Raw genomic sequence first — 21153 nt, 5'->3', positions numbered from 1 at the left:
TCTGATGTTTTCTCATGATTAGACTGGGGTTATGGGTTTGGGGGGAAAATATGAGAGGTGAAGTAGTTTCTCATCACATCATATTATTGTCCCTCAATTTGGGTTTGTCTGATGTTTTCTCATGATTAGACTGGGGTTATGGGTTTGGGGGGAAAATATGAGAGGTGAAGTAGTTTCTCATCACATCATATTATTGTATTTCATTATATCAATATGACTTATTACTATTGACGTTAACTTTGATCAACTGGTTAAGGCAGTGTCTGCCGGATTTCTCCTCTGTAAAGACACTTTTTTCTCTTTCTATACTCTAGTCTTCAGAAGCAAGTCACAAAGTCCAGTCCACACTCAAGAAGAGGGGACACTGAAACGTTTAAAAGGAAAAATAATTGAGGTTTTTACTGCCCGTTAATAAAAATATATAGAAGTAAAGACATGCTGAGGGAAATGGAATGACCAGGGTTAATTTTTGTACCTTTTTATCTGGTATATAAAGCTAAGTAATGACCAGTGATTGAACTGCTGAACTATGCGTTTTTAAAAGTTCCTTTTCAAGAAACATGACAATTTATTCCTAATAAAAGAAATGAACCTAAAGCAATACCCAGCCTCTGTTTTCTAATAATAGTGGACTAAGTAATTCAGACAACTGAAAAATCTGGGGAAATATAAAAACATTTTCCTAAATGTATCAAAGATTTAATCAAATAATGAGCAATTACTGCTCCAACATTTAGAAAGAGAATAGAGATCCAGAGGAGTGAGCCCAGCTCTGGGGCTGTTTTTGCCTAGGGTCATTTTGGTCTCCTGCTAGTCAGGAGAGACCAAGTCAGGAGAGCAGGGCTTTACACCTCCTCATAGTTAGGGGTAGGGGAGGAAGCCTTGGAGGCTGGGGCTGGTGGGCTGTAGGGGTGAACAAGAAGTGAGCAGCCCACATACAGACCACAAGTCTGGCTTCTAGGTGTCTGGGTGGCATAGAAAATTTCAAGCACTAAAATGGGGTTGAAGTTATGCTGAATACAAGTGTCTCGGGTGTCTCTGGGGAAAGGCAATATCATTCAAGACCTAAAATTATTTCTAAAAGTTATCTCTAAAAGTTATTTTTCAAATACAATGTCTAGTATTCAATCAAAGATAACTTAATGCGGTGCCTTAAAATGGGAACTCCAGGGATGAAAAAAAAACACACTTTAAGAGGGGAACAAAAGGACTGCAGTTTGAATTTGTAAAAATGTTGTGACTTGGTAAAAGGAATATGTAGATCTCTTTAAGCAAGTTTAGCACATGCAAACCCAGATTTACAAAAGGGATAAATTATAGGATAATTTACAAGAGAATTTATTATAGTATTTCAAAGACGGTATTATTTAGAAAAATGAATTCATACCAACTTTTCTAGGAATATGGGCCACTGTACAACTTGGTACCTGGGATTTAGAGACATCATAAAGGGAATTAGTTGTGGCTACACTTAAGAGAAAATTCCCCAAATAACAGTGGCTTAAGCAAGATGGGAGTTTATTTCCCTTTCACATAAAAGAAGTGCGGACATACGCAATCCAAGCTGTCCCAGCAGTTCCATGATGTCAACAAGAAACTACAGCATCCATCTTTTCACTCTACTGTTCTCACTGATGGCTTCTGTCCTCAAGGTTGGCAGCTTCATACTCCAATATGGCTGCTGGAGTCCAGCCATCTCTTCATGTTGCAAGTTGCCTTCCCTAAAAGCATCTTTCTTATAAACATCACGTAACACTTCCTATTATACGCCACAGGCCCAAACCAAGTTTCACGGTCACCCCTACTGGCAAGGGAGGCTAAGAAATCTAACCCTTTTAGGGCTGGCCCGTGGCTCACTTGGGAAAATGCGGTGCTGATAACACCAAGGCCAAGGGTTCGGATCCCTATATAGGGATGGCCAGTTAGCTCATTTGGGAGAGCGTGGTGCTGACAACACCAAGTCAAGGGCTAGGATCCCCTTACCTGTCATCTTTTAAGAAAATAATAACCCAAAGACTCTAACAACTTGGAATAGATATTTGATAAATAAAATATAATCAAGCTACAAAATTGTAGCTACAATTTCATTTTGATTATTCCTATGAGTAAGAACCTAACAGAAATAAGACATTGAGAAAGGTGGCTTATTGGCAGGGAATTGTGGATGCTTCTCAATTGTTTATGTGATTATATACTATTGTATATTTTCTTCAGATTGCATAAATATATCCGTGCATGCCTACATATACACAAATAAAAAATACAAAAATAAGAGAAATACAAATATTTTATGAAGTTTCCTTCTGTAATTCTGGAGTCTGAGGAATTAGAAGAGCAAGACAGTTCCTCACCACCATTAGGGATACAGGTTTTGAAGGCACATAGACCTGTATTCAAATTCTGCACCTCTATTCATTAGCTGCCTGACCCTGAGCCTCAGTTTTCTTAACCATAAAAAGGGGATATGTACCTGAGTGCTAGTGTGAGAATTATTTAGATGAGGAAGCAAATAGCCTTTCAATAAATGGTGGCCACCAGGGAAGAATGACCTTCCTCAAAAGGATATTCCATCCAGATCCTTCCCTTGAGTCTGGGTTACTTCCTTTTCCAGAAAGTCAGGAATCCATCCAGGGGGAGAAGCACAATTGATACTATATATAAAGGTACCCAGCCAGGTTGTTTTCCAGGACTTCTGCATTTCTTATCGTCATAAACTTTACTATTCCAAGGAGAGGGTACTATTCAAGTACCCTCTCCTATTTACTATTTCAAGATCTATGGTGTCGAAACCTTCTTTTTTTTTTTGACTCATAAAGACAAACACTGGATATTGAAAGCTTTTAGAAGGGAAAGCAGCACTGTGCTTTTCAGGGCTGCTTGACACTTCATATACATATACACGGCTAGTTATAGTTAGATACCTACTTCAAATACATACATGTATGCATTCTCATCTTAAACCACAAAATACCTGTTAGCACTATAGTAAGACAACTCTTGTTTATTTATGTTAAAAGTGATTAACCAATTGGATTGCTGGGGGAATTCCATAAGCAGCAGAAGGGTAAGACATCAGGTGAATTCCCTTTCATGTTATAATTCCTCTGCCTAAGGGAGAGGTTTTTTCTGTTTGTTTTTATGTGATGAATCAGTAGTAGAGTAGGAAAGGAAAAAAAAGGAGGGGATGGAGCTAGGGGAAGAAGATGAGGGAGTACAGAGTGGTTTTCAGAATACGGAAGCCTGGGTAGAGGTGCACAGTGGAAAGCCACAATAGACACCCTTTGGGATTTTTAAAAAGCCTTAACTTAAAGCTTCTGCTTTATTCAGTGAGGTGGGCACTCACCCCCCAGCCACAACGATTTCCCCAAATACTAGACTGTCCATGTTCCTACACTCCTTTCACTACTAAAAACAAATCCGAGCTTCCTAGCAGGGCTCTGGTGACTCGGCCTCTTTGTTCCTGTCTCCCTTCCCTGCCTCACACTTAGTTAAGTGCTTCCCTCATTCCTAAGAAGCAAGCCCTTTCAGTCTATGCATTTTCTTCTGTTGTTTCTTTGGCCTGGAATGCTAGTTTCACTTTTGTCTGGTTTTCAATTGCCTTTTGAAAACGCTGTTACCATCTGTTAGAAAACCTCCCTGGTCCTTCATTTGAACCCTGGCCCCCGGCCCCCGGCTCAGTGTATGACTCTATTTTACTTGTTAAAATCTTCTCTTTTCTATTTAATATTCCATATAATTCTATGCTATTTTGATATATCAGTCTCCTAGTCTCCATGGTACTATTTAATCTTTGTAATCCGTCCCCTAGCAGGTTGTGGCACCCAGGAAATGTTCATGTGGCTGAAATGAACCCATGTTTGGTCACCAATGACCCAATGTCCTCGGCCACATACATGGGCCACATACCTCAAAATCCCTGTGCTCACAAGAGCCTCCAGAACACAAATCCCTTTTACAGGGTTTGAAATGTATCAAGTCACCATTAATTATCTCAGGTCAAATCTCCAAATCTGCACTAACCCACGTCTGTGAGAGGAGAAAGGGGAATCTTCTTTCTAGGAAACAAATACTCCAAGTCTGCTCTATTGAAAAGCAGCGCAAGGGGCCGCCCAGGCTCGGTCCCACCACGCCTGCCACCCGCTGCCACACAGTTTGGGTTTTCAGGTGTCCCCCGTCCAGGTGGTGCCCCGTGGTCTGGCCCACGTCACCGAGCCCTCCAGCCGGACCCCTGCAACAGCAGCAGCAGCGGCGGCGCGACCGGATGGGGCGGGTGTCACCACGCGGCGGCCACCCTCTCCCCCGCGACACGCCTGCGGCGGAACCTCGGAGGGGAAGCCCTAGGGGTGCGAGACTGGGGACCCCGGAAACCCCGAGGAAAGGAAGGGCCCCGAGGAGTTCATCCAGTTCTCCGGGGTTGCGGAAGATCCAGGACGGCCGGGCCGCGGGGGACAACCGGGGCGGGCGTCCCCGCCGGCGACCCGCCGCCGCCCGCCCGCGCCCACCCCCGCCGGGGTCCGAACCAAAAGCGAAAGGAACTCGACCGCCACGTCCCCGCCGCCCCAGGCGCCGCGAGGAGGCGGCCGGGCCGCCGCTTTGTAACTTCGCTCGTTTCGCAACGAGCCCCGGCGCCCGCGCCCCACCCGCCCCGGCCCCGCCGCCCGCCGCCCGCCGCCCGCGCCCGCCGCCTCGCTCCGCTCTCGGCGCTTCCCGTCCCCCCGGGGCCGTCCGCGCCGGGGCCGCCGCCTCCAGGCAGCCCGGAGCAACCCGGCCCCGCGGAGCACAGCGCCCTCCCGGCGGCGGCGGCGCAGCGGCGCGATGCCGTGCTTCCTGAGGGGAATGGCCTTCGTCCCCTTCCTCCTGGTGACCTGGTCGTCCGCCGCCTTCATCATCTCCTACGTGGTCGCCGTGCTCTCCGGGCATGTCAACCCCTTCTTCCCCTACATCAGGTGAGGGGCAGGGTAGCTGGCAGAGGGACACCGGGCAGCGCTGCCGCTGGGGAGGGAAGGTGTCCAGACCCAGCTGGGGGAGTCTCGCGGGAAGACCGAGGTGTGACACTGAGCAGGGGGGCTCCCGAGAGCCCCGGCATCGCACGGTGACCTCAGGAGGGGTGCAGGATAGAAGGTGAAACTTGCAGGCCAGGTACGGGACAGAATCTCGGGAAGACGCTTCTCTGGAGTATGGAAACATGGATGGGTCCTGACAAATGCCATTTGTCGTGTAAGAGGTAGATCCAGGTATGTGCTGAGCAGCTCCCCTATTTCACTTCGGCTTCCCGACATGCCTTGAGGTGGATGTCTAGGCTCATTTTCCATGCAAAGAAATGGACTTTTAAATAGATGGCGAAATATCACCAATGTGGCATTGATGTCAACGCTAGTAAATGGTAGAAGCAGTATTCACACCCAGATCTGTCCCATGCCTAAAGCACCACTGTGCTACCTCTAGCTCCTTGGGAGCCTGCCTTAGGTTCCCCTGGATGGAGCTGCCCAAGACCCCTTCCGGATACTGCACCCCCAGAGTCAGAGCCCTCAACTTGTCAACAACTTGTGACATCTTGTTGTCATTTTACCATTTCACTTTTCATGTGTTTGGGCCTCCACCTTTCCTGAGGGTCACTTCATCAGTGCCAGGGACAATGGACTGATCCTCTTTATATGGCTTCCAGCTCTGTGCCTTGCCCATGGCCACTGGCATCTCTTAAATATTAGAACGATCCCTCCTTATCTAAGTGGTGTGAGCCCTCTGGATCTGCATTGCTTGGTGAGGGAATAATAAAATGGGTGACACCCGGGGTTTGTTACCACAATGTAACAGAGTTGTAGGGCCTCTCCTCCCCTGCAGCCATTCTGCCTGGTGAGCAGTGTTCTGCGGTTTTCTGTGGGGAGAAAGAGAAAACGAAGGGTGATGCAAGAGGAGACTAGAGTCTAAAGATGCAAGAAAGAGAGCAACAGGCAGCATGGTGCACAGAGGCAAATCTGCAGTAATGGTGTTTTTTGCCTACATAAGAAGAGATGTTTCACACATTGAGGAGACTTTCCCATCTGGTCTTGTGCCCCTGGAGAAACCTGGGCTTGGTTTTTCATGGCATATCCCGGTCCCAAGTGCCATCGGCTCACTTCTCTTGTTTCTGGAGCAGGATAGATGGTCTTAGACTTGTGTAAAAGGAAAGAGCTGCTCTCCCTGCAATGGTTTTTATTGAAAAAATAGTCATTGGGTTTGTCCTGGATCAGAAGGTCAGGGACAGACAATATGTGATATGCATTGGCCAGATGTCAGAGTAGGGTTTGAATCTCTTAGAGGTTTCTGATGTAGTTAATACTACCCAAAGGTGAACCTGAAATAGCAGGCATTTGGAAATGGAGAAATAAGCTGACAATGTGAACCACTTGTGAAGTGCTCAAATCATGGACACTCCAAGGAATAGGCTTAAAATTTAACAAGGAAAGGAAGATTTCAGGAAAAGCAGAGTTATAGCAGAAAAAGGCATGAGGTTGTCCCCTTGTCAGGAGCCATCTGCCAACAACAAAATGAGATTGCCGGCTTGTGCCTGGGGCTGTTTGGTTGTTTGTTCTCTCTGCTTAAGTGAGCAGCTGGATCACTGGATTAACTCTACTCCTCCTAAGCAAGGGCAAGATGTAGATAAGAACCAGACATCAGACATCAAGAAGTGGTGGGGGCTGGCCGGTTAGCTCACTTGGTTAGAGGGTAGTATAGGTAAAACCAAGGTCAAGGGTTTGGATCCCCTTACTGGCCAGCCCCCCCCACCCCACCCCCAAAAAAAGAAGTGATAGGAGTAACACCATATTCCTCCACTGGCCCAGGAATGTTTGACCTTATCTTTTATCTAATCTCTGCTCTCAATAACTCCTCCTCTTCTCTCCCCATAGCTCCCTGTACTTCCCTCCAACCACACTGGCCTCCTTCCTGTGTCTTAAAAACATCAGGCACGCCTCGTCCTCATGAACTTTGCACTAGCTGTTCCCTCTGCCAGAACATTCTTCAAGATATCTCTAGGCTTTCTCCCTTACCTCCTTCGTTCAAACATTATTATCTTGGTGAGACCACCCTGATTACCCAATTTAAGTTGTACCCAACCACTCCTGATCCCCCATATCCAGTCTATTATTCACATAGCACCTGTCGCCTTCTAACAAATTATCTGATTCATCTTACTTATGCTGATTGTCTTTTTTCACTGGAATGTAAGATCCATGAAGGCTTTCAATATTTGTTCAATGAATTTCCTGGGCATCACTATTTACTCCAGGGCAGGGCAGATCCCTTTAGAGAAAGCTTGATAAGGCCATTCAGTGTGGTGGTTGGTCAGTGATTTGGACCTTTTACATGCGAACATTGTTCAACTAATATAATAGTCTGATTTTTTAGCACAATTAAACACTTAAAATAAGAGTCAGAACCATAAGGAGGACCTTTCTCCAGTATGAGTTTCAAAGTTAGCCTCCTTATCAGGTATTTTCTCTTTGTAACATTGCTATTCTTCAACATATTGGGTAAATGGGCAAATGGCTCTAAGATGTATGGAAAGATGCTCAACTTCATAAATAGGAATAAAAATTCCAATTAAAACTCATGGATGGTATTTTTCATCTACTGGATTGGCAGAAACCCAAATGTTTGATAGCGCTACTAATGAGACTTTGGGGGAATAGGCTTTCTCACCAATGCTCTTGGGAATGTAAATTGATTTCAATCTCTGTGGAGGGACTTGGGCGATATCTATGAAAATCACACACACACACACACACACACACACACACACACACACACACGTCCTTGGATGCAATAGCTCCTCTTTTGAACACACACACACACACACACACACACACACACACACACACACACACACACACACACACGTCCTTGGATGCAATAGCTCCTCTTTTGAAAATTTTATCCTACAGGTAGGTATACATACCCATGTGAAGAATGGCTTATCTACGAGGTTACTCACAGTATCGCTTTTAATAACAACAGAGTGGAAACAATGCAAATGTCCATTAGTAGAGGACTGGCTAAATATGGTTTAACCAAAGAATACTTCAAGTGAAGCTCTATGTACATAGTATATTCTCTTTAAATCAATACACTGACAATGGAAAAATCTCTGAGATACATTGTTACATGGAAAAAAGCAAGGCGCCAAACAAAATATGCTACAATGGGAAAATATGCTTTCTTGGGGGAAAAAAGAGGAGAAAAATATTAATTTGTATTAGTTTGCATAAAGAAACTAATAAAAGTACGTGATGGAGGGGGGAGGAGGTCACATTCAGGGGACATTAGCAGATGGGGAATAAGGGTGATTATAAGACTTTTCCTGGCATACATTTTGTATGTATTTATTTTATAGCCAAACGGATGGGTTTCCTATCAGAAAATTAAATTTAAAGTATGGAATTCAATTAGCCACTGAATTTAACAAGTTAGAATAGCATAAAGTGATATTTCTGTATTATGAAACCATTAATGCAAAGATGTCAAAATCAAGAACAAATAAAAGTCAACCTCAAAAAGTTAGGTTAGATTTTTACGAGGCCACACCCACATTCTCCAGCACAATCATGCTTAACTTGTTATAGTTCCTTATTTTCCTTTGTACCCAAATCTCTTAGGCTGTTCTGAATTGAATCAGCTAATCAACTCCTTCCAGCTGGTAAACCATATCATATCTTCTCATATCTCATACCTTCTCTTTTGGCATGTGTCTCTTACATCCACAATATTATGTGAACCTTTACTATTGGGAGGGGGTAGCCTACAAGAGGATTCGAATCCTTGACCTTGGCATTATCAGCACCATGCTGTAACCAAGTGAGCTGACCGGTCAGCCTTACCTTTCACTCTAAAAGTTTTGCGAATTCTGGATCCTGGCTTTGCTTTTTACTAGCACTTGTCTCACTTTTTGTGCAAATACAGTATTGCTGGACAGACTGTAGTCTTTGTCCACCCCTATCAGTCCTCCTCATGACCTCAATCTCTGCTCAGTAATTGGTGGCAGAAAACTGGGTCATTTAGAATTAAGCCACTTTAATAGGGGAACCAAAATTGTATCATAAATGAGTTAAAAGAGGTTTGGTTGGGGGTGGCCCGTGGCTCACTTGGGAGAGTGTGGTGCTGACAACACCAAGGCCACGGGTTCAGATCCCTATATAGGGATAGCTGGTTAGCTCACTTGGGAGAGCGTGGTGCTGACAACACCGAGTCAAGGGTTAAGATCCCCTTACCGGTCATCTTTTTTTTTTTTAAAGAGGTTTGGTTGGGTTTTTAACTTTAAAAATCAAACTAAAAATTAGGGAAATAACTATTTTAACTTGCATTTAGATAACTGCAAAATTTAGGTTATAATGTCAACTCTGAGCTAATTCTTACAATGAACAAAAGATTATTCAAATGCTGATTATTTAAGGGGGAGCTATAGATTGAATGCTCCTTCCCCAAACTCATTGAAGCTTAATCCCCATTGTAACTGTTGAGAGTGGGAAATCTTATTATGATAATTGAAAGGTGGGTCTTTGAAGGGGTGATTAGATTGTGAGGATTGTACCCTCATGAATAGACTGAGTCATTCTTGGAATAATGGGAGTGGTTTGGGGTTTTGAAAGGATAGCACACGAGGAGCTGTCTCTCTTTTTGCTCTGTCATCTGCCATGTGAGGGCCCTGCATCACTATCACCACCAACAAGACCTTCACCAGATGTGTTCCCTGGACTTTGGACTTCCCAGCCTCTGAAACTATAAGCAATAAATTTTGTTTTCTTTATAAATTACCCAGTTCCAGGTATTTTTGTTATAAGCAACAGAAATGGACTAACACAGATAATTGGTACTAGAGAAGTAGGATGTTGCTTATAATAAATACTTGAAAATGTGGAAGCAGCAACCAAATTGGCACATGTTGGAGGAATTTAGAGGACTCAGAAGAAGACAAAAAGACAAGGGAAAGTCTTGAACTTCTTAGAGCCTGGTTAAATGGTGGTGACCAGAATTCAGAATACTCCCAGAAATGTGGCCTGTAAAAACCATTCTAAGGAGGTCTCAGATAGAAATAAGGAGGTTTTTTTTTTTTGGAAACTGGGGCAAAGATCACTCTTGCTATGAACTGGCAAGGAACTTGACTGCATTCTGTTTGTGCCTAAAGGTTTTATGGAATGTGGACCTTCAGGGTACTGACCCAGGGTATTTGGCAGAAGAAATTTCTAAGCGACAAAGCGCTGAGGAATCTGCATGGCTACTTGCAACAGCCTATGCTGAGTTATGGCAGCAAAGTCAAGATGTAAAACTAGAATTTATAATTAAAAGGGAAGTACAGCATAAAGATTTAGAAAATTTGCCACCTGGCTATGTGGTAGAGAAGCAGAGAACATTTTCAGGAGAAAAATGCAATGGTGCAGTCCAGCAATCATTTGCTAAGGAGATAAATACAGAAGAAAGGGATTATCAAGAGACTGGGAAAAAAGGCCCTGAAGGAATTGCAGAAGTCTCTGGGGCCAACACTTCCATCACAGTCCCAGAGGCCTAGGGAGACAGAGTGGTCTCAGGGAACAGGTCCAAGGCACCCTCTGTGGGCTTACTGCCCAGGGCCACCTCAGGAAGCTGCTTCCAGCACCAGCTGCTTTGGCTACTCTAGCTGTGGCTAAATTGGCCCCAGGTGTGGTTGAACCCACAGCTTTGAAAGATAAAAGCCAGAAGCCTTGATAGCATCCATGTGATGTTAAGTTTGCACGCTCACAGAATACCAAAGCTGTGAAGGCTTGAGTGCTTCCACCCCGATTTCAAAGGATGTATGGAAAAGCCTGGGTACCCAGGGAGAGATCTGTTGCAGGGGTAGATTCACCACATAGAGGCTTCACTAGAGCAATGCCGAGTGGAAACGGGACTGGAGTTGCAGCAGCGAAACCCCATCTGCACTATGTCTAGTGAAGCCGTGTGAGTAGGACTGTTATGGAGATCCCAGATCCATAGAGCTACCAGTGTGCAGCGCCAGCCTGGGAGAGCTGAAGCATGGCCTTAGACCAGGAAAGCCATAGAAGCAGAGCTGTCCAAGAACTTGTGGACCCAACTCCCATATCAGAGTGCAGAAGACATCAAACATGGAGTCAAGGTATATGATTTGCCAGCTTTGAGACTTAATGCCTACCCTGCTGGATTTCAGATTTGCTTCGGACATGTTATTGCTTTCTTTTGACCTATTTCTCCCTTTTCAAATGGGAATATGTACCCTATGCTTATCCCACCATTGTATCTTGGAAGTAGATAACTTGTTTTGATTTCACAGATGGGACTTTGAATTTTGGACTTTTGAGTTGAAACAAGTTGAGACTTTAGGGATGAAATGAATGTATTCGTATGTGAAAAGGACATGAGTTTGGGGGCACAATGCTATAGATTGAATGCCTCACAAACTCCTTGAAGCTTAATCCCACTGTAACTGTTGAGGGTGAGAAATTTATCATGGGGCTTTGAAGAGGTGATTAGATTGTGAGGACTGTACCCTCATGAATGGATTGATCCATTCTTGGGAGCATGAGAGTGGTTCTGGGAATCTTTTAAAAGGAGAGTGCACAAGGAGATGTCTCTCTCTCTCTGCTCTACCATTTGCCATGTGAGACCCCTGAGTTACTGTCACCACCAACAAGGCCTTCACCAGATGTGTTTCCTGGACTTTGGACTCCCCAGCTTCCAAAACTGTAATCAATAAATTTAATTTTCTTTATAAATTGCCCAATTCCAGGTATTTTGTTATAAACAACAGAAACAGACTAATGGGGGGTGGTGGGGGGGAATGCATGCTTTTTTCCAGTACAGTTTTATAATTGCATAAAGCCCTTTATTTCACACTTAGTTTTTGAAGGGAGATACAAAAAGTTTCATTTTTGCAAAAATGGCTGAAGACATTAATTTTCCCAGTTGCCATTTTTAATCTGTATGTTAGGATATTGATGTTGTTTTTTGGCTGTCTCTCACACAAAATATAATTTCCATGAGGATAGAGATTTGGGATTCGTCCCCAGCATTTGCAACAGAGCCCAACACATCATAGGTACTTAATGAATATTGTTTGAATGTTGACTAAGATAACTTATGTAACATAGGCCTGTTTTATTTACTGACATTGGTCTGTTTTCTCCTCCTTAATTGTTAACTGATCTTCCAGCACCTCATTGTTGATTGACTTTAGTTAGGATTCCAACTGTTCTTTAATACTGCTTCTGCTGAATTCTTGAACCCTCTGTGTCTTATAAGATTTGCGATCTCACTCTGTGGTCAGTTTGACTTGTATTGTGGAATATTTACCACGTTTGATAATCATACTGAGAGGAAACATAGTATGGAGGTTAAGAGCAAGAGCTTTTAAACAGACAGCCTGAGTTGGAAGGTGGCTCCACTATGTGCTACAGCTATAGGACTTTGGACAAGTTACTTGACTTTGCTCTGCTTCTCTATGGGTTAATAATAGTAGCACTTACTTTGTGAAGTAACATATGAACTCACTTAGAATTCATTAACACCCTGGTGCAAGATCATAGTATGTTCTCTATTAGCATTTGCTAGTAGTATTTTCAAGGGACCAACCCACATTGGTCTGGATAGATGCTAGTGTTAAATAGGAAAGGATGTTTGGCAGCATGGGGTGGGGAGGGGGGCTTATTTTAGAAGTGATCTCCAGCTTCAGGAAAGTTAGAAAAAGAAAAAAAAAGAAGTAATTGGTTTATTTGTGAATATAACATCAGAAGCTCTCTTAACCATCCTCAACATAATTAACTAGCTGGGTTAACTGATAACTTCATTCTCTGAAAAATACTTGGACTGAATGAAACCAATGGCCTCAGCTGTGTTTATTCTTAAACTGTATTTATGTTTATGCCAGTTGTATTTTTTATTAACTTGATACACATCATCATGATGCACGAATAATACAAAAGGCGAATTTAATTTCTAAAAAAATTTAGTTGAATGCTTTGGAGAGATTCAAAAGAGACGAGTTGTCAAAAATTTCAGTCCATTTAATAGTGGATCTGATAATTATAAAGATTTTTTGTGTGTGTGTCTTTTTTGTGACCGGCCGCACCGCGCCCAGCCAGTGAGCGCACCGACCATCACTATATAGGATCCGAACCCGCCGCGGGAGCGCTGCTGCACTCCCAGCACCGCACTCTCCCGAGTGCGCCACGGGGTCGGCCCAAAGATTTAGAAAAACAAAAAAACACCACTGTAAGGACACCACACTCAAATTGCTTCAAAAGTATCTTTAAGACTTTTCTCCACTTTAAAGAAACCAAAACTGGAAATGAGATGATTCAGAGCACATGTGGTTTATATACTAGGATGACATACAGTGGACCCTGGTAATGGCCTTGGCCTGCATCAACAGGTGGGCAGATGAATGTACATTTATATGCTTCAAGTTAAAATAAAATGTTTGTGGTGTGTATGTATCCATAAAGTTTTATTTTGTTTTGTTTTGGCAGCTGGCCAGTACAGGGATCTGAACCCTTGACTTTGGTGCCTGGTGTTATGTATCCATATAATTTTTGATGACTTCTGATTAAACCAACTGTTTTGATTACTCAGACTACACTGAATTTCAGGCAGTGGTGACTTTATCTTTCCTATTCAACCATCACTGAGGACCAGGATAATAAATATTCAGATAATGAGGTCTGTGTCCATAAAACCACTTATTCTGACATGATGTTAATGACACTTCAGTCTTCACAGTACTGTGATTATTACTTCATAGTATTTCTAAACCATAGTGTCATAAGGACAAAAAGCAGGCATGTCATTTAAAACGTTTAGGTTTATTATGTACCAATTTAAAAAAATAGAAAAGAAAAAACAACCTTTTAGCTAGAAAAGTATCATCCTTGAAATGGTCACTTATAACTGAATATTTTCTTCAAAAAAGCATGGCCCAAATTAGTTAATTCCAAGAAGAGCATAATAAGAAAATTGAAGATCTCAAACTTTCACAGCCCCTAAATTAATTTAGGTGGATGCAATGTTGTTTGGCCTCTGAGACAGATGTAAATATATTTCTCCTCTGTTTAATTTAACTTTTCCATTGTCATTTGAGTAGATCAAATTCTTTTTCTACTGAACTAAATAAAATTGTGAATGTCTTTCTTCTGTTATTTCTACCTTTATAAAAAGGCACTCAAGTATTGCTCAAAAGTGTTGACCAATACAGGGCTGACAACTTTCAAACATAAGCACTCAATCTCAACCGAAAAAAAAAAAAAAAAAGAGTGCTTCAGTTCACAGTCCTTTTTACCTGACAGCAATTGCATTTCAGTCCATCAAGAACGTGCACGGAAGATCTATTGTAGGCCAAGGACACTTCAGTAATGACTTCAGAAGGAACAGATGATGTGAACCTGACTGTAGATGTACAATACTGTAAACTCACATGAAAATGATAATATGTTGAAAGAAATGTAGTTTAGCAGGCAGACAAGAGTTCCCAAGTGGGTCCATTGAAATTAAACAGTTTTAGTTGCATGGCTTGGCTTCCCTGTTTACTATTTATGTGACCTTCATCAAGTTACTTTTCTAAGACTGTGTCCACATCTTTTTTTTTTCTTTTCTTTTTGGCAGCTGGCAGGTAGGGGGATCCGAACCCTTGACCTTAGTTGACAGCACCATGCTCTTCCAAGTGAGCTAAGCGGCCAGCCCTGTTTCCTCATTTTAAGACGGCCATAATAAGTACTTTCCTATGATACTATTGTAAAGATTAACTAAGGATGTGCCTGGCAGAGTGTAAGTGCCAAGGAAATGTTAATTTCCATTTTTTCTCTTTTCCTTTCGGTAACATGAGCCGCTGTAGTCCAAGCGGGGATGTTCTCTAGAGACTCCCCTCAAAAAACCCAAATCTGACTGTTTTTCACCTCCCTCTTTGTTACCATGCTGGTCTGCGTCACTGTCATCTCTTGACAAAGTACTGAAATAGCTTCCTGACCATCTCCCTGGTCCTCGCTTGCCTCTCTATAGTCTTTTCACAACATCCTTTATTTACTTATTTTTATAATTCTTTTTTTTTTTAATGTCAATCGACTCCGCCACTCTCAGCCCTCAACCGCTTCCCATCAGCTTAGAGCAGCACCCGGGTGCTCCAGGACACCCTCCTCCGTAGGCACATGCAAATCGGACTGTCCCCGCTCACTGCCCCCAGCCACACCACGTCCCTGCAGTTCCCCTAACCTACTGCCACTTCTTGGCTCTTCCCCACATTTGTCATTTTCCTGGCCCAGGTGTTCTAATGCTTGCACTCTCTCTTCATTTGGGTCTCTCATCAAGGTCGCCTTCCCAGATGACCCTGTCACAAGAAGGCAGCTCACCTATCTTTCTCTGTCCTCTTATCCACCTCTCCCTATCTTCACAACACTCATCACTTCTAGATTATTGATTTTTTACTGCCCCTGTTTTCCCCACAAGAATGTACATTTCACGACAAAGGAGGTTTTTTCTGTTTCATTCACAGCAGCATTCACTGTGCCTGCAAAATTGCCTGTTACATTGAAGGCAATTGGTTAACTATGCATTGAATCAATAAATCTTTGAATTTTTTGTTAGAAACTAAGCTCTTTTAAGGTAGAGAATTTCTTTCTATCTTTGTATCCTCATTACCCAGCAGAGTTCCTGACAATTAGGAGGTGCTTAACAATTTTTTAAAAAAATTTTGTTGCATGAGTGAACAAAGAGGGAACTCAGATTGATGAACAGAGTGCAAATTGAATGTGGGTTGTGCAAGAAAAGACCAAGTTGTTTGCATTTCTTCTACATTAAGGAAATTCTTAAGTTTAAAAATAGTTGATGTAGTTGTCTGGTGCCTCCCACTCTAGAAAAGTCATCATCAAGTGAAGCTGCCATAAAGTTAGCTCTAATAATTAAAAGTATCTAATAAAATGTAATATGACTTTTTATTACCATATGTATTTCTTTTAAATAATATATTTAAATATTGTGAAGATAAAGGAAATAATGGCCTCCTTTTATTGGTGCATTATGTTGTTTTAGTTTCTAAGTCTTGCTCAGTGTTCCAAGCAAGGGACCTAGGATTTTAGGACATTCTAATAAACCTCAGGCTGGAGACACAGAAATGGTGCATCTTGTCAGCATCTTAGTTCCCCTGGTAAACCATACCTCCAGGCATTGGAGTAGGGGAATCACACGTAGCCAATGATTAGAATGGCATTCGGGCTGGCTGGTTGGCTCAGTTGGTTAGAGCTTGGTGCTGACCACACCACAGTCCAGGTTTTGATCCCTGTACCCGCCAGCCACTAAAAAAACAAGCAAAAAAAGAATAACATTTGACCAAACACGGGAAAGAAAGTCTTATCTCATCGGGCACATTCTCTTTGTACTGTTTTCATTTCTTTGAGCATTCCCTGATTATGCACTGGTTTAACATCATAAATTAGTTTGGAGAAGGATGTTACACAGACTACTTGTAATTTTCCACAGTTAGCTTAGCTTGTGGAAATGTAGACACAGGAAATGTAATCATTAACTGATTGCCTAGACACAACCTACCCTGAAACAACTGTGTACACATCACAGCCTCAATAGCTTCTCAACCACAGGCAAATGAACAATTAGCTCTCCTTATCCCAGTTAGAGTTTTCAGGAAGTACCCTCTAAAAAAGAGGCCAGTAAGGTGATGGGTGGGACTGTGGGTCAACCACACTGCTGAAACCACGTGATGCAGAGTGACGTAGTGGGATCTGAGTAGACACTCCTTCTGCCAAGTTGAGAAGCAACTGGTTTTGCCTCTCACTCCTCCAATTTCCTGAATCAGGCACCCAGGTACAGCTATGCCAACCAAATACTACCCCTGCCCCCGTGCTATGGGATCATTTAGCTTGAGCTTTAAAAAAAACGAAAAGAGGCTACACACGGGGTCTCTTGGTGACCCTGTTGGTGTTATGCTCATCAGAATTCCAACATCAGCCAGGAGACATGACTCAGAATTTACTTATAATGTAATATATAAGATCAGAGACATTTTTCATTGAGAGGTAGGAACCCTTTCATTTTTATTAGTGGTAATGGACAGCCACTACTATTCTTAAAAGTTCTTAGAAGTTTTTGCATTTTTATTTGCTGCTTGGAATGTTTTCATGAATTATTCTAGAGCAAAATTTTAGCTAATGTAATTAGGTACCGTTCTGTCACAGTGGAAATTCTTAGCTGATAGATTTGGTAATTTGAGACTCAGATTGTGTCTAACAATATATTGTTGGTGAATAATGATTGTACCCAACATAAATATTTTGTTGAAGAGTAGATACATTTTCTAATTAATTGTGGAGCCAAACCAAAAATTTTGAAATGATGGTTGTTTACTCAAACAACTGGTTATGAATTCAATGCATTAATATTAATATTTCCCCCAATTTTTGTTGTATTGACACTGCTATGTTGTAGTGCAAAGGTGTGGGAATGTGGGCCCATTGGTACTCATGCATTGATGGTGGGTGTCATAGACACAGTAATCCTAAAAAAAAAAAATCAAATTTGCCATGGTAGTATTTCTCACAGAGGTTTTACAACTAAATTATAGTATTTGAGAGGCTAAGATTTTGCCTCATTTAACAACTTGCTGGTATACAGAAAAGGCATAATGATCCCCTCCTGGTACCATGATGGTTCATTCCCATGGTGTGCTGGAGCCAGCTGGTCTTTGCTCCTGAGAGCTAACTGTGTGCACCTCTTTTTTTTTTTTTTTTTTTTTCAACTCCATGTTTGGTGACCTGCATTTTGGTAGCCCGAATTTTGATATGTTGGGAGTATGTTCACCATGGAAATCAGCAAATGCTACAAATCAGATGCCCTCCAGAGCTGGCTGTTAAACATTTACAAAAATATCAGTGTTCTCCACCTTCAATCATTCTCATTATGGCTTTCTTCCTTGCCTGACGTGAGAGCAAATGGGGGCAGGGAAGTCAGAGTTAGACATCTGGATTGGGATATAGATTAGTCTGTGTAGCCCTGTGACTTGAGCAAATTGTATAACTTCTCTAACACTCAATTTCCTCCTTAGTAAAATGGGCTTAACATAGGATCCCCTGAGGGTTGTGAGGATGATGTACGGTAAGCACCTAACAGTGCCTGCTACATAGTTAATGCTCAATAAATGGTATCTACTCAGTCAATTTTTTTCTTGAGGTGGGGGTTTGGCCTGTAGTGATAATCATTCATCCAACACATACATATGGAATGACTATGAGGGTACTTCAAAAAGCTCATGAAAAGATTCACATTATCTTTTAATTCTATTTTTCTTTTCTTTTTTTGGCAGCTGGCTGGTACAGGGATCAAACCCTGAACCTTGGTGTTAGCAGCACCACACTCTAACCAACTGAACTAACCAGTCAGCTTTCAATCCTGTTTTTCTACAAACTTTTCTTTTCTTTTTTAAATTTTAAACAAATTGTCCCCTAGAGCATTCCGTGAACTTTTTGAAGTACTCTTGTATTTGCAAGATGCTTTTGGTTCTACCTGTATGGTTTTAAATGCACAAACAAACAAGAATAGAATACCACCCTGAAACTCTGAGTCTTCAGATCACATGTTTACTGTCATGTGCACTGGGCCTCTGACATACGTCTTGGTTTGCCATCAATAGATGGAGTCTGGTTTTCTCATCTCCTGTTAGAGCACCTTTATCCCCCACCCACCTATCTTTCTAACTAACCTCCTCCTTCTTCTATTTTCTTCCCTTTCTCCACAAATGAGCAGACAGTCTTCTTTCCAGCACATCTCCTCTGCCTTTGCTCCCATCCATGCACTGGCTGGCTGAGGTGCAGATCACTCTTGGACCTGTGTAACCAGTACTCCAGGGTGAGTCACCTGGCAGCTGCTTTTTTATGCCCGAAGGCTAGGAGAGGAAGGCTTGAGTTCCCTTCAGAGAGTTAATTGTCTGGCAAATTGCTGCCACTGGTACAAGCCCCTACTACCACCTTCTCGTTTGCTCGTTAACCCTCCCAGCAACATGCTCAGAAGGGCATCCGCAAGTCTGGCAGCCTTCACCTCGACATTCCTCTAAGTGTGAAAAATGCTTATTGTAGCAAAATGCTAATGTTGAATTCTAAACCCTTCAGGTTCTTACATGTACAAGTGACACTGAGATCAAAATAATTGTGAATAAAGGCATTCGTTGCAAGGCGGGCTATTAACTTCCTTATACTCCTCTTTGAATATTAAGTGCTCACAAAACAAAAGTTCCTGCTTTCTGTACACACAGGCTTTTTGTGAAATTCTTCAAACACTTTGAAGTGCATCTTTTCAACAGGATCAGATTTTCACTACTTACATTTCAGAGCTGTTTTTAAATGTGGAAACACTCAATACGGGTACACGTTGTTTCATGTTGGGAATTCTTTTGCCATCAGTTTTAAACTGGAAATGTTGCCACGTGGGCAGCCTGAAAATATAAAAATTTAAAACTTGGCACTCATGAATAGAAAATAGAACATGTCAAACGCTATTTTTCAACTCATTGACTTAATTGATAGACTGCACCTGAAGAATGTTTTTAGAAACTTTTTGTTAAACTAATTTATCACAATTAATATATCCTTCATACTCTGTTGTTTCCATAAAGTAATAATAGAGTTCAATAATATTGCTCAGTTTTTCACAATTTTCTTTTCAGCAGTATAAAATGTATATAAATCCAATTATTAAATCATTAAAGCAATATGTTTATGTGTATTTAATATTTCAATAGTAAAATTTTCAATCGTGATTTTAGATCACTTTTTTTTTTTTTCAAAATAGTCATACTCATTTCTTCACCAAGAATGAACACATGTCAAGTGTATTAGGTTTGATCATTTGAGAAACAGCAACACTGTTCATTGTAAACATTTCCTAGCTCTTTACTATGGAAAAAAAATTAAATGTAATCTCTCATGGTAGAAAAATAAATTTTAGATTTTTCAAAGCCAAGATGAAAATACTTCAGAACAAAATCAGGCCATATCTTTGGAATTCAAAGTGGCTGAACACCCAGGAGAAACACAATACAAAACATGCTAATTACATGCCTGCCCAGAAGTCTGAACTGAATTTTGTTTTAATAATTCAAACTTTTTTTTCTTTCCCAGTGATACAGGAACAACACCTCCGGAGAGTGGGATATTTGGATTTATGATAAACTTCTCTGCATTTCTTGGTAAGTGTACAATAATTGCTACAAATCAATGAAAAATTCACAATCTCAAGTGAAGTCAAATGTGTTATTTACAGTTTGTGTATAATTTTTTAAAAGTACAAACTTTGCAGCTAGAATTTTGTCCTACTTTGAGAAACCTAAGTGACCAGAAATTCAAAATTATTTGTGGCTTCATTATAGAACTGTTCTTCACTTTATCTGGTGATTTGAGAGATGGTGTATGTGGTTTTCTGTTTTTACTTGTTTCCTTGACCTACAGAGGATTGCTGTAGGTGGTGGTTTTAAATACCAGATTTCTGAAATGGGCTTTCAATGTACAGTAATATGTAAGCCAAAGACACTCAATGTGTAAGCCAATGTTGCTCAAAGTATATTCTTTTTTTTTTTTTTTAATTTTATTTTGTCGATATACATTGTAGCTGATTATTGCTCCCCATCACCAAAACCTCCCTCCCTTCTCCCTCCCCCCCTCCCCCCCAACAATGTCCTTTCTGTTTGCTTGTTGTATCAACTTCAAATAATTGTGGTTGTTATATCTTCTTCCCCCCCCCCCCGGTTTGTGTGTGTGTGTGTGTATGTGTGTGTGTGAATTTATATATTAATTTTTAGCTCCCTCCAATAAGTGAGAACATGTGGTATTTCTCTTTCTGTGCCTGACTTGTTTCACTTAATATAATTCTCTCAAGGTCCATCCATGTTGTTGCAAATGGCAGTATTTCATTCGTTTTTATAGCTGAGTAGTATTCCATTGTGTAGATGTACCATGCTCAAAGTATATTCTGAAGGCAACTTACATGAAACTCATCTGGGGTACTGTCTAAAGTGCATGTTCCTGGGCCACATTACAGAACCTTTGGGAGTGGGGCTCAAGAATATACTTAGTAAACAAGCACTCCAGGGCACCTGGATGTTCACTAAAGTTTGAGAACCACTGAAAAGGCATTATCTTACCT

The 21153-nt window shown here is 41.6% G+C and overlaps 1 protein-coding gene across 1 annotated transcript in view; it reads left to right on the top strand.

Annotated features, from left to right (window-relative positions):
* Positions 1–4815: 4815 nt before the first annotated feature.
* Positions 4816–21153, top strand: part of DRAM1 (DNA damage regulated autophagy modulator 1) — a 35925-nt gene continuing 19587 nt past the window's right edge. Inside the window, exons 1-2 of the mRNA XM_063076295.1 lie at positions 4816–4946; positions 20133–20200. Of these exons, the coding sequence (XP_062932365.1) occupies positions 4816–4946; positions 20133–20200 (199 nt within the window). The remainder of the gene's footprint in view (positions 4947–20132; positions 20201–21153) is intronic.

This window comes from Cynocephalus volans, chromosome 12 (assembly GCF_027409185.1).
Source record: "Cynocephalus volans isolate mCynVol1 chromosome 12, mCynVol1.pri, whole genome shotgun sequence".
Classification (NCBI taxonomy): domain Eukaryota; kingdom Metazoa; phylum Chordata; class Mammalia; order Dermoptera; family Cynocephalidae; genus Cynocephalus; species Cynocephalus volans.
The sequence above is the reverse complement of the archived record's forward strand: the minus strand, read 5'-3'. Positions and strand labels throughout refer to the sequence as shown.